At 42.0% G+C, this 14,654-nt stretch overlaps 2 protein-coding genes across 2 annotated transcripts in view; one reads left to right on the forward strand and one right to left on the reverse strand.

Moving 5' to 3' along the window:
• LOC127001443 (transmembrane protein 64-like) overlaps positions 1-12,284 on the forward strand; it is a 32,928-nt gene extending 20,644 nt beyond the window's left edge. The window contains exons 4-7 of the mRNA XM_050865971.1: positions 2,960-2,973; positions 6,004-6,232; positions 6,749-6,968; positions 10,702-12,284. Coding sequence (XP_050721928.1) covers positions 2,960-2,973; positions 6,004-6,232; positions 6,749-6,968; positions 10,702-10,934 — 696 coding nt within the window. The 3' untranslated portion in view covers positions 10,935-12,284. The remainder of the gene's footprint in view (positions 1-2,959; positions 2,974-6,003; positions 6,233-6,748; positions 6,969-10,701) is intronic.
• The window catches only part of LOC127001692 (CDK-activating kinase assembly factor MAT1-like), a 53,054-nt gene extending 38,541 nt beyond the window's left edge, over positions 1-14,513 (reverse strand). The window contains exons 1-2 of the mRNA XM_050866719.1: positions 13,494-14,513; positions 6,041-6,224 (exon numbers count right to left, since the gene is read on the reverse strand). The gene's annotated coding sequence lies outside the window, so the exon portion shown is untranslated. The remainder of the gene's footprint in view (positions 1-6,040; positions 6,225-13,493) is intronic.
• Positions 14,514-14,654: the final 141 nt, after the last annotated feature.

The following is a 14,654-nucleotide window of genomic DNA, read 5'->3' on the forward strand; positions in this document are numbered from 1 at the left end:
AAAGTATGCGACCTCCCCTTCACCCCTTACTCCTCACCCGTTACTCCCCTGGGCCTCCTCGCTTCCACATTGCCGAACCGTGTCTCTTACCACCACTCACTCACACACACAGCCATTTGTCATCTCTCCCACGCTCTTCTTTCCCATCACCTATGCATTCCAGTACTTCCTCCCCCCCCCACCCCCCACACCACCACCAATCAATATCCCTTACTCACACGCCTGTCAGTACTGCGTCTTCATCCAGTGACTGCACCATTCACCCGTTAGTCAATCACCCCTCACTCCCCACGCCTCCTTTATCCCTGACTCTTTCCTCTTTGTATAGTTCCAAGGCTCATGCCGCTAGACTTTTCACGTTCTGATATTGAAGAAAACCGCCTCTCCTTGTCACTGATGTCGGTGGGAAAAGCAGAAGGACATGGATGGCAAAATGATGAAAGATATTGAGAGTGGAAATGGTAACCCAGCTCTAAAATTAATGTCAGAAAAGAAGTGTATAATTAACTACAAAACGTCAATAGTTATTAGGAATAATTAACTGAAAGAAAACTGGAAAATATGCATTGAATGGGCGGGGAAAGAAGTACTCGACCTGGTGGTATAAATAGGCAGAACTACATTTATCAGTAAAACAATAATAAACGAAAAAAAACTATCCTTCATTCTTCCACTACAAGGCAACACAAATAGAGCTGCTGTGATGCTCCTTCGCCTCTAAATTAACGAATCTTATTCATTTTCAGTAAACAAGCGCCCGAAGAGCAGCACAAGGGAAGAGTCAGCATGCAAGTTATTGGTAAAGTGAAGCGGTGGCCGGTAATAAAGTCACAGGAAAAAGTCACAATTTTGGCCAGGAAAGAAAGTCAAGTAATTAAACAAAAATATTTAAGTCAGTCGCCAGACTGAAGGATGGTAGTGACCAACGAGGTTGAAGAATTTATTATTCCACCCTTCACATATGTTGTTCATGGTGGCGTCATGCACTTTTCATTGGTGAGGGGCAACATAGATGGATTGTGACGCATTCTCAGAGGCATCAGGGCATTGCTGGACATGGCGACTGGCTGCTGCATCAGTCGAAATGAGCCTCTGACATAAGTACAATCAAAGTACGTACCTGAGCAACTCTTCGACTTCAGGTGGATCTTGTGGAATGACAGTGTTGAGGTGTACCTCATACGTTCATCAACGTCCTCTAGGGGCAAAAAAGCTAGAGCATCAATCATGCCACAAAACAAACGAAACTCAGCTCTGGTATTATACTGTGTTTCCAAACCCGGTTCCTGGATCTTACGCCAAGTGGACTGCGTATGATGGAAACAGCCTTTTCTCTCTACGTCGCGGCCAAACATTGCAAGAACACCTCTCAGTAGCTACACCATCTTCAAAGTCAGTCACCACGGTTTGCACATTCACAGAATAGTTTAGGTCTGCACACGTATCAACTATACCCTGAAAGAGTTCTTCGTAGGTGGTACGAGTCTTGTTTGGAAGATGAGTGTATACGCTGAAGTAATTGCTGTATTACCGAAAGGCACACGGATGACATAAATCTGTTTGAAAATATTTTGAGCTATAGCAAAGTTGCCATTCATATATAAGGTGAAAACAGTGCTAACATTGCCCTGTTTCTTTTTTCCTGTGACTTTTTTGACTGACTTTTTGCCTGTGACTTTTTTTTACTTTCTTACTTGTGACTTTTGTACCTGCATTCAGTGAAGCTCCTCGCGCCAGCAATCAGGGAGGCGCGCACGTGTTGCTGATGATATTCCTTAGCCACCCAAAATTGATAAAAGCTCTGCCAATTTCCTTACTTATCTCTAGTGGTAGTAATAGTGGAGCCATCACATATTCTTTCGCTTGATCTTTTTTTTTTTCTACATCAAGGGAAGCAGTAAAAGGACACACAAAAAAAGCAGACTTGGCGCCCTCTTTAGTAAATATAACTGGCAGTAAGCATAACTGGCGTCACTATAAAAACTGCCTGAGCCATGACGGGCTTGGGCCGACCACCAGGCCCCTGAAGAAAGCCTACCGGCGCTAAAGGCAGAGATGTAAAAAAAAAAGAAAAAAGAAAAAAAAAGAAAAAAAAAAAAGGCCGGAAGGGTGGTCAATTTCCCAAGGAGATGTGTCTTGATGCTCTCACTTTTGATACTCTCTTATACACCTCCATTTTCATCACTGTGATTCATTTATCATTAAGATTTTGCTTCAGTACTATTACCATTCTTTATACCAACTTATACTTACGTTTCCTAATTCTTCATTATTTCTCATTGTTTGCGTACACGTGCTACTGGAACTTCATTTTTCTCAATTCAGAATACTATGTTTTTCTACAAGCTATATCAAATCACATTATTATTATCATGATTTTTATTATTATTATCATTATTATTATTATTATTATTATTATTATTATTATTATTATTATTATTATTATTATTATTATTATTATTATTATTATTGTTATTATTGTTATTGTTATTGTTATTATTATCACATGCTGCTGCAGTATGGAACCTCTGTATTTCTTTAAAGCAAGATTACTTACGAATCCCTCCGTTGACTTGTCGCAGACGCATGATTAAGCAACTCGTTATGTACTCAGTCATCCTGTCTAAACACACACACACACACACACACACACACACACCAACGTTGCCAGATTGTCGTACTCAGCCTCCTTTCTTTGCCGATTTCCGACCCAAAAACTTCCTCCTCGACCCCAATAACTGCCTTCATATATAGTTATCGCTAAAATGGTTGATTATTGGTGTTTGTTGGCAATAGCTATGGCCCAGAAACCGGTAAATACGAAGGTCTGAATACGATAATCTGGCAACGGTGACACACACACACACACACACACACACACACCTCCCCCTCCCCCTACAACCACACACGCTCGAAATCTCACTCTGTACTACGTTGCGACTGTGCCGTAATTTTTCAGGCTTCTAAATGTCAGTGAGTTATCTGCCTCAAGGTTCCCCGGACGCCGCCCCCGCCCCCGCCGCCTCCCCCATCCTCTTCCCTTTCCGCGTCTTCTTATTCAGCCACCCCTTCCCTTCCCTCCCCTACTGGCCATGCCCTTTCACGCAGACCTTTCCAAAGTGAGTCAATATACGTCCTTCCGCCTTTTCTTTATTCATTTTCGTTTCTTCACTATTGATTCTCCCTCACATCGACAGAGGCGCTCAGTACACCACCGTGAGTGCGGCGTAGTAAAGTTCTGCACCGTAAAAAGAATAAAAAAATGGTCTGTAGTTTATTCTTGGCTTTGTTTGTAATGGCAATGCGTGAGAGAGAGAGAGAGAGAGAGAGAGAGAGAGAGAGAGAGAGAGAGAGAGAGAGAGAGAGAGAGAGAGAGAGGTGGGGGAGGGGGAGAGTCATGAAAAATCTATCTTTATTCATCGCTGACGTTCAACAACTGAGATCGCCGAATCGATGTTGTCCTGACGATCGTAGTTTGACGCCGATCCCTCGTTTGCCTACTTGCTTTCTTTTGCGGTATCTCTGTCTCTTTGAACGAAGTAAATCTATAGCCTTTCAAAACACTGCAAGTCTCTCAGTGCGTCACGTAAATTAAAGTTATTCAGTATTCTGTCGAAATGAAACATTATCTCTGTGCACAAGCGAGATGGCGCCACTACAAAACACTTGCCTGCGCCGTAACGGGCTGGGGCCGACCACCACGTCCCAACAAGAAAGCCTACCGGCGCTGTAGGTGAAACGTAAAAAGAAAAAAAAAGCTTAATTTCAGACCAGGAAGACAGGAGAAAAGAAAAGGGGAAAGAAAGACGGAATATGAAAGAAGAAAAGGTTGGATGAGACAGAGGAAACGGGAGAAGGGAGAGGAGAATGAATGGAACACGGAATAGGGAAGAGGGGATAAAGGAAGGGGAAGAAAGGAGGGGAACGAAAAGAGGGGAGTGGCTGAGGGTAGACGGGAGAAGGGAAAAGGGGAAAGAAGAAATATAAAAGAGGGAAATGTTGGATGGGACAGAGGAAAAGGGAGAAAATGGAGAGGAGAATGACTGGAACACGGGATAGGGAAGAGAGAATGAGGATAAGAGAAGAAAGGAGGGGAAAGAGGAGAGGGAAAGTGCTGAGAATAGACGGGAAAGGGGGAAAGAAAGACGGAATACGAAAGAAGGAAAAGTTGGATGAGTCAGAAGATATGGGAGAAGGAAGAGGAGAATGAATAGAGAACGGGATAGAGGGAAAAGGAGATGAAGGAAGGAGGGGAAAGATGAAAGGGGAATGGCTGAGGATCGAGAGGACAGAGTAAAGAATGTGGGGAGGAGAGGCGACGTTGGGGAAGGTTGGAAGGGTCTACTGAGGGCATGGTGGGGTGATGAGTGGGGTGAGGGGAGGCGAGGGGAGGGGGGATAAGCAGCGTTGACGTAGTGTATGCCATTGTCCAGCCGCTGCAGACTAATTGAGGCTAATGATGATTATAGTATGTTCCTGCAACTTCATCGCCGTTCTTATGCTCGCTCTCTCTCTCTCTCTCTCTCTCTCTCTCTGACGTCACTCAAATATACACGTACAGTACTGCCATCACCATAACCACCACCACCATCACCCTCACCACCACAAACACCACCACTCACCTCCACTAAATAATCACTACCACTACTACCAGCCCCGCAACCCCCATCTCCATCACCACCACCACCACAATTCCGAATCTTGCATGATCTGGTTGGAAAGTCAATAATTCTTTTAGTGTGTGTGTGTGTGTGTGTGTGTGTGTGTGTGTGATAAATGAGTTAACAGAAATGAAAAAAATATACTGTTATTGTTTGTCGTTGGAACTTTCACAACATTGTCAAAACCATTCAGTCACAATCACTACCACCACCACCACCACCACCACCATAACCACCACAACCACTAGCCTCTTACTCCCCCCCTCATCACCACCACCTCCACCCCCACATCACCCTCAACGCCCCCTCCCCCCCTCCCCCCACTGCATCCCTATCAGTACCACCACCAGCCCAACCACCACCACCATCACAACCACCATCAACAAAAGAAGCAACAAAAAATAATAAGGGTGATGATTATGCTGATGAAAATAATAATAGCATTGATAGAAGAAAAAGAAGAAGAAGAAGAAAAAGAAAAAGAAAATGAAAAAAAGAAAAGGAAGAAGAGGATAATGAAAATAATGCTGATAACAATAATAATGATTTCAACTTCTAATTTGAAATGCCGACCTTTTAAAAAAATCATTATATCGCAACTAACCACCAACAAGAAAGTAAACCAAGCGGAGAGAACAAATAAACGCCAACACATGGAACCACAACACGTTATGCATCACCCTTCAGCAAACAAACAAACAAACAAACAAATAAACATAAAACAAACCACCAATACTTTTATGGACACCTACAAACAACACATTTCTTTTTATTTCATTTTGCTCTTCATCCATTTCGTCTGTCGTGCCTATTCCGCCCTTCTGCTACACCTTCCCTCATTCCCTTTCTATTTAACCTAACCTCTTTTACATATCTATTTTATTTCTGTATTTTTGTATCTCCCATTCCTTCATTCTACTTCCTTTTACACCTCTCCCCTTCCTCCTTCTCTCTAGCTTAACTTCTTTCACACAGTACCTATATTTATTTTTGTGTGGATTATCCCCTTATCTGGCATCCTTTTGTTCTACCTCCTTTCTCCCCAAAACTCGGTATATATTCCCTAACAAGCTGTGCGTTATCCTAATACTTTTTTAGATAATTTCTTACTTCAATGCAACTGTCCTTGGTTTCTCTGTGTCATCATTCTTATACATGCTATGCTTCCTTTATGCCCTCCCTTCCCTTATACTTTCCCTTCCTTATACCTTCCCTTACCTTTCCTTCCTTATCTCTTCCTTATAACTTCCCTTCCCTTATACCTTTTTTTCCTTGCTCCTTCCCTTCTTCTCCATATGTATGCAGAATCAAGCATCCCCATGCATATCACTCCTCACTCCAGTACGATTACTACCCTCCAAACGTATTTATATTCTCACCTTTACCTGCCGTGTCTCCCCGCACAGGTGTCCCGGGTTCCCACGTGGCTGTACCTGGCGGCCACGGTGCTGGGGCTGCTGCCGACACAGGTGCTCAACTGCTACCTGGGCACCACCGTCAGGAGCTTCGACGATGTGGTGTCCCAGTCTTCCTCCGCGTCGGCCACGGCCTGGGGGGTGTTCGCTGTGCAGGTGAGAAAGGGCTGTTACGTTTGTACTATTATCACTGCTAATATTGCTCGTGGCACTACTACTACTACTACTACTACTACAGTACTACTAATACGACTATAAATAATAATGATAATAATGCAAATAATGTTACTACTATCTTTACTGTCGATAGTAGTAGTAGTAGTAGTAGTAGTAGTAGTAGTAGTAGTAGTAGTAGTAGTAGTAAAAGAATGATGATAATGATAATAATAATAATAATAATAATAATAATAATAATAATAATAATAATAATAATAATAATAATAATAATAATAATAATAATAATAATAATAATAATAATAATAATAATAATAACAACAATAACCAACTAGCAACGGTAACCGAAACAACAAGAGTAACAATAAAAACAACAACAGCAACAACAAATAATTAAAAAAAACACCCAAACAAACAAACACAAACACAGCAGCGGCCACAACACATCGCCGCACCACACGACACAGGTATCACTAACACCTGTGCCTCCCCGTACAGGTGCTAATAAGCGTGGGGCTCACCATGTGGGTCGTGCGGCGGGCGAAGGTGGAGCTGCACAAGACAGTGGCGTCCCAGCTCTCCCAGGACCCCTCGCCCACGCCCACGCCCACGCCCACGCCCCCGCTCTCCCCCCACCACCAAGCCTCCGTCTCCGCCACGCCCCCGCCCCCTGACGCCCCCGCAGAAACAACCACGAGTAATCTGGAGAAAGGATCGGGTGAGTCACAAACGAGAGCGTGAGGCCATGACGGCGGTGTGTTGGGGCGGGAAGGGAAGTTAATGGTGTCTCGGTGAAGGAAAGGAGAGAGGGGAATGAGAAGGAAGAGGAGGGGAGGGAATAGAGAGGGGAAGGTTGTGTTGCTTTACAGAGAGGAAAATAAACACACTGCCTCGAGGTGGGGTGAGAAAATATTAAAAAAAGTTACGTTAAGTATTTTTTTGGGGGAGTTTTGTTTTGTATTTTCATGACTGTGTACGTATGCAGTTATGATGGTAAATTGAGGGGGGGGGAGGCGAGGGGATTGAGATGTGTGATGTCTTTGTAGAGGGGAAGAAATATCGTCTAGCCTGAGGGAGAAAATAAACAACCAACGCTGTCTCTTGATGAGGGTAAAAAAATATATTATGCATCCAGTGATTTTTTTGGTGTGTGTGTGTGTGTGTGTGTGTGAGTTCAATGTTCCTAGACTTCGATCGTGTATATCTGAGGTCGTTTTGCTATTATTGTGATCTGCGTTTATTTTATATCACTGACTTTTCATTGTTGGCTTGCAATGAGATGCGAGTCAGTTATGATTTCACGGATGACGATGTACAGTTCTGATAATGATGATAATGACAATAATGATACTACTACTACTACTACTACTACTACTACTAATAATAATAATAATAATAATAATAATAATAATAATAATAATAATAATAATAATAATAATAATAATAATAATAATAATAATAATGATAATGATAATAATAATAATAATAATAATAATAATAATAATAATAATAATAATAATAATAATAATAATAATAATAATAATAATAATGAAAATTATATTAATGATGATGACGATGAAAAAAATAATAATAATAGATAGTAAAACTTGAGCACGTCATTAACTTTGACTCGTTACAAGCCTAAACACGCGACGAAGAAAACAAAAGAAGAGAATAATAAAAGAGGATCAGGAACACGAACGGAGCCGTTACCGACACAGCTTGAGAGGCTTTTCTAAGCAAGACCTCGACCATTCCCACCCGATATGTTTTTTTACGCTTCACTTTTATTTTCAGCTTATTGGTGTTATGCACATTCCGATTTCTCTATATATATATATATATATATATATATATATATATATATATATATATATATATATATATATATATATATATATATATATATATATATATATATATATATATATATATATATATATATATATATATATATATATATATATATATATATATATATATATATATATATATATATATATATATATATATATATATATATATATATATATATATATATATATATATATATATATATATATATATATATATATATATATATATATATATTATATATATATATATATATATATATATATATTCTTTCCAAGCTAATTGCACTACAGTGCGTGCATTGATCGTTAAATCACTGAAATTCTATCTCTATCATATGTTTTGATTCGTTTAAAATAAGACGAACGAAGCGTTTTTTTTTTTTTAAAGTGTGCTTTGCTTAACGGTATTTCTCCGTGGCTGATAGGCTATTCACTTTATATTATCATTATTACTATTATTATTATTATTATTATTATTATTATTATTATTATTATTATTATGATCAGTATTATTTTATAATTTAATTTTATCAATAAGTGCAGCAATAGTTTTGAATAGAAAATATTTTCACGGCGAGTATATTATGTTACAACTACTTTTGCTTTTATATGGTTTCCTTTTTTCTTACGTTTTAATATTTTTTTACTTGTTCGGGACTGTAGAGTGGGGAGGGAGGACGGCAGAGTGGCCGTGATCAGCAATGACAGCCGGGAGTACCGCCCCCCCTCCTCCCCGCTGCAGGCACCTCGTTGACAAGCAAGGAGTCTAGGGCTCTGGACTCCTAGTATACAATGCACCCACACCCACACACGTGCACCACCACCAGCCAGCCAGCCTGCCACTTGCATGTATGAGTACACACACTCACTTCGACCAACCAGTTAGTTTTTTTTTTAACGTTTTTTTACGTTAAGATATTTTGTCTGGTTTAGTTTTATGCTTGGTATGTGGCTGTTTGTTTACATGGATCTAAAACCTCACCTTTTATTTATATTATTTGTGTGTGTGTGTGTGTGTGTGTGTGTGTGTGTGTGTGTGTGTGTGTACTTCATGGATGTTTGTTATAGTCTCTCTCTCTCTCTCTCTCTCTCTCTCTCTCTCTCTCTCTCTCTCTCTCTCTCTCTGTGGTGCGACATGGCAGTATACATTCCCACAAAAAAAAGTTTGGTCTGGCGGTTCTACAGTTTTCTTACTACAATGAGGAAGTTTATGGATAGACACTAAAATTTAATATACTTGTGTAGTAAATCAACCTACATATAATTTCTAACACACATCCACGAGTCCATCCACGAGTCCATACTTTATACTCGCTAAAACTTAAATAAACTCTTTTGACACTTTATTCGTATAACTCGCAATGACTAGCGTGCGTCACCCATTGAACAAAATATCAAATCCTGGCCAGTCGTTGTCCGTGTGTGTGTGTGTGTGTGTGTGTGTGTGTGTGTGTGTAGCATTTTCTTTTTGTTCAGCTGTCTCAATCCCTCACGCACGTCCACGCACCAAGGACACGCACGCGGCCTTGACGGGAACATAACCGTATATATACCTCAATGCGTTCTGCATTATACGCGTCCGCCAGTCAGTCGATAACAAATTTTTTCTTTTCTTTTCCGATACCCCAAAGTGTTACGCTGCTGCCATATTGTGTCGCTTTGCTTTCATTTTGCCAGCCACCAAACAGCCAGCTCATGAACCGAAAGGTGTTACTACCATCCCTGTCTCACCTCGTTGTCAAGTGGCTGCATGGCTTGGAAGATAAAGGTCGATTGTAAGATGCCTCCGCCTCTCACATCAACTATTTCCAAAGGCTAAAAAGGAGACAAGTCGGGTTCTAATGAGTGGTGTTTTTGCTTCATGATACAGAAGAAAGGTCAAGCTACCACCAGGGTCAAAAACTATCCTTGACAATGCCCAAAACTCCCATGAAAGCTTTGTCAAATATGTGTGCTTGGTCGCTAAATGTTTAAGAGTATGACCCAGACATGCAAGGCAGAGGGACAAGAACCGAGGCTTTTTGTCATAAATTAATCACAATACATCATAAGTTACGCGTAGGCTCCCGAATTGCATGAGTTGGTGGTTTACAAGTTTCTGTTACTGTTCAGACTTCTGTGGGTGTGTAACTTTTATTTTTCTTGCTTCCCTGTGAAGAGTTTCAATCTTTGCTCTGTGTGTTTTATGTGGGAATTTTTTCTTAGTCAGTGTGATTGTATATTAGATTTTATGTGTTCTCAAGGAAGACACACACTTCCTATTCAGACGCAAACATGGGCAATCCGTAGAAAACTAGTATTTGTTCAATTCAGTTTGCATGTAGAAATGAATGATGAAAGGTGTTTAGGAATTAGAGATATTTTCCATTGATTACTGTTAACACAAATCATTATTTTCCTTTATTTATTAGTGAATGATGTATTATATGTATTTTGTTATAAGTTGGAGAGATTATTGTATTCTTTGATAAATTGATGGATTTTATAATTTTCACTGTATATGTATTGAAATAGTGATCCCCAAGATAGTCCAGTGCCCATTAAACAAAGCTGCGCAGGTTACCATGTTCGCATAAGTAACTCTAATTCTTTCAGGTGTTATTTATGGCCATGGTGGCGACGGGGCGGAAAGTAATACTCCGGACGATGAACTAATTCTGGCTGACGGTGTCTCTCCCAGCACCTCCCCCGGACTCTCTCTTATCACCCACAACGACAACAACATCACCACCACAGCCTTCTCCGCCATCGACCCTGCCTCCGTCACCGCCACCTCCCGCAGGAACTCGTCCGACGACACCCTCATCCTTCTGGAGCATCCTACGTGAGACTGCCGCGCCCAAGAGGAGACACCGCTTCTTCCGCAGACGTCTGTTCGGGGGCCACCAAGTTGCTCCCCTCTCACCCTTCCCACGCCTCGCCCACGCTGCGCAAGACAATGCACATACACGCGCCCCGCCAGCAACACCCACGCCAGACAGACAGACGGCATATAGTATTAACGGAGTGAAACATAACGGGTGCGTAATCGAGGGGGCACACAGCTTCCACCGGCGAGTCCTAAGCATGGGTGACCTGCCTGTCGTTTTCGAAGCCACAATGAACACCGAAGAGGAGGACGAGGAAGATGATTTGAGACAATCCTTCGTCTCGCTGGATAGCTGGCAACGCACCCCACGCACCCCAATCGAGGAATACGGACCCGAAGATAACTTGGATAATCGAAGTGAGGACGATGACGGGTCTGATATTCGTGTGATCAGAGTGAGAACAGCGTCCGCCTCCAACCCTGCTGAGGATGTGGATTCTTTGCCTGCCTTTCCTACAACTCCGAGGCAATCCAGTCAAACGTCAAGAATCACTCCTTCCACAACACCCGAACATTCCACCTCACCCGCACGCAGACAGTCCCCTTCTGCTTCCACACCAAGGGACTTCATTGCTTCCACACCGGTACCTTCCATTCCCTCTACGCCAAAATCATCAACACCTACCTCTCCAAGACCTCCTCCTCTCACTCCAGCATTATCCCTTTCTTCCACGTCCATACAATCTATTCTTTCCGCACCCAGACGGTCCCCTCCTTCCACGCGAGATAAATCACCTCCATCCCCCACTCAGCGACAATCAACACCAACCACACCACCAAGACGGTCTACAACATCCACACCCACCCACTCCACACCCTCCACGCCGCCCACCAAGCACGCACCTTCCACCTGACATATACTCTCGCAGTGCTCCTCGCCACGCTCCGCCGTGGCCTGGCTGAGTGGTGTGTTCCTAGCACAGTAAATCTATTTTCTTCCTCCCGCGGGTAACTTGTGCCCCGCCACTACAACGTTCGCGGCGGACGAGACCAAAGGCAGAGGAAGAACACTTGTAACACTACTGCTCACCTCTAATGTCAATGCAATTCCCGCCTTGCTCAGCCCTCAGCGGTGCCCCGCTGGGTGGTGCGAGGCCTGGCGGGCAGCAGAATGTGGCACAAGATGGTAGTACAAGTTGGTGTTAACGTACACTACATGTAGGCACGGCTTCCATACATGACGTTCCACATACATGTCCATCAACTAAACTGTTTGTATAAGAAGGTTATTATTAATTTCCCAGATGAAATGGGAAATTTTTAAATTATTTTTCTTCTGTGATGATACATATAAAAAGAACGAGAAAATGTTTGTTTATATATATATATATATATATATATATATATATATATATATATATATATATATATATATATATATATATATTATAATTTTTTTACGTTTACTCTTGTATACGAGTAGAGCAGAATCATCGTACAGTTTGTATGTAGTGACAATTTCATCGTGATATTCTCATAGTTATATTTAACAATCACTACAGAGGAAGTGTCGTTGCCTGGATAGATGTGTGACACGGTTATTCTCATTCTGTTGTTAGTGACACTAGACACACCGTCCTCCTCGCGGGGCCACGACCAGTGTGTGTCTCGTGCTGCGTGGCACCGTCCAGACACCTGTCCCCCCCCCCCCCCTCCCGCAGGGCTCACACACCTTCACCACTTCACTCCAATATTTAGTGAAAGGTCATGTTTCGTGTTTAAGACAATCAAAACGATCCACTGTGATTTATAGGTGTAAACATTGCTAAAAATGAAGCGGTTACAACTTTCAGACAACCGAATAAATGAAAAAAAGTTGCCTGACATCGGAACCTCGTCAGTTCGCAGCGGAGCCTTGGCTGGACCTTCCGCTCAGCCGTCCGGCGAGTTTCCTGTCATAAATCATTCGTCCAAGTAGTGCCTGTGTAGTTGTCACCGCTGTCATGACAATAGATATGCGCTTGAAGAGTTGTACATATATTTTGTATTATCTGTATTTATATATACTTGGCGTGGTCTACAAAACAGCAGAGTACAATGCTTAGTTTTATTTCTACCTTCTCGTGCATGTCTGCGCTGCAACCTCTACGGTTCGTTCGTGTCAGGAAAGACCACTTATGCTCCCGATCTCACCTGGCACACACAGATACACTCCCCGTCTGCTATGATGAAAGGCTGCACGGTGAGGCCATTGATGTCACTAATAAGGATCCTTACACTATTTGGCCGCACACTAAAATCGGCTCACCAAGTGTCATTATATTTCAAAATTCCCCAGAAACGGACAGCAACTTCGTGGCTCGGCCATGTTGCCACGAAATTGCTGCCCCCCCCCATAGGGATACGACAAGCAAGCACAACTATCTCGTTCAACATCGCTTATGCATTGATATATTTAATGTCATAACCCGAGTGGGACTCCCGCAGAGAAACAAAGCCTTGGCACTGCAGTCACGTGGCTAACCGACAACACTAACTGCATGTACTCATCATACTATGACAGAGGACATCACCTTACCTGTGGAATGACGGGTTACGTCCACTGCTAACATGTTCGAAGCACTGATGAAACGTTTTGAAGCACCCGTCAAGTATAGCTCAGCTACATTCCTTTCTCTGATGTGAGAGTGTTCAGGAGGATACAAAACAGCTAAGGGGACCAATGTTAATTAGTGATCAAATATCGTTAATGCACAGGCCTTGAGATACTGAGTACTGGCACCTACTAAGGCACAGAGGCAATGGGGAACCCGCAGCCGTCCTCCCAGGGTACCGTGGCATGTAGAGGTATTTGGCAGCCCTCACTGGTAGTTGCAAAGTTTCGCTTCCCTTAGACCATTAGATCATGATAGGTGAATCCTTATAGGAGGAATATGACCTGGCTTGAACGAACGAACTTTACGTAAAGTTACTTTCCCGTTTTGCTAATTGGTGCCTTTGCTGGAAGAAAAAATTTCCTTGCCACACAAAGCAAACTGAAGATGGGGCAGGAAGTGGCTTAAAGTGGTTGCCAGCCAGTGAAAATACAAAGTTAGATTTGCTATAATCAAAAAGAACATTTTTCTTTGCAGTAACATCAAACGTCTAATTTCGAATGGTTGGCCTACAAAATCAGCAATATCTAGCCTCTTGTTATTTTATTTCGATAACAGTCTGTTTAGCATTAGTTTCCATCGCGGAGGTATTGCGTAACTTGCTGTTATTCCTTTCAATAAGAATCACTGTCAAGTTCATTATTGAAGGGCGTATTCTGAGCTGCATGTTGCCTTAACCCTAGATTTATCAGTCTCTGACCTTTGAGACAAGTAGAAATTTTTTCAAAGTGACATGACGCTGACTGTGACATCCGTTGTTACTAAACTAAGTAAAGCCTTCCTTTCCCGGGCACTTCAATGGCTGATTATACACACCAGACGATGAATGCACACTGAAAACGCGGGGTGAGCTTTGAGCTATATGTCTCAGCACGTAGTAGTGTGAGGGCGCGGCTTATTTTCGGCGAGCAAACCAATCACATACTCAAGGGGGCGATGAATGCTAGACGGAGATATTATACTTATTGTTGTGTAACTTGTCAGTGTTGGAAGATGCAGCAACCACTTAGAACAAAATTGGATGTAATTTAGTATATTTGAAAGGTTTCTTAGCCTAACATCCTTAATAGATAATCTTATTCATA

Source organism: Eriocheir sinensis, chromosome 21, assembly GCF_024679095.1.
Source record: "Eriocheir sinensis breed Jianghai 21 chromosome 21, ASM2467909v1, whole genome shotgun sequence".
Lineage (NCBI taxonomy): Eukaryota > Metazoa > Arthropoda > Malacostraca > Decapoda > Varunidae > Eriocheir > Eriocheir sinensis.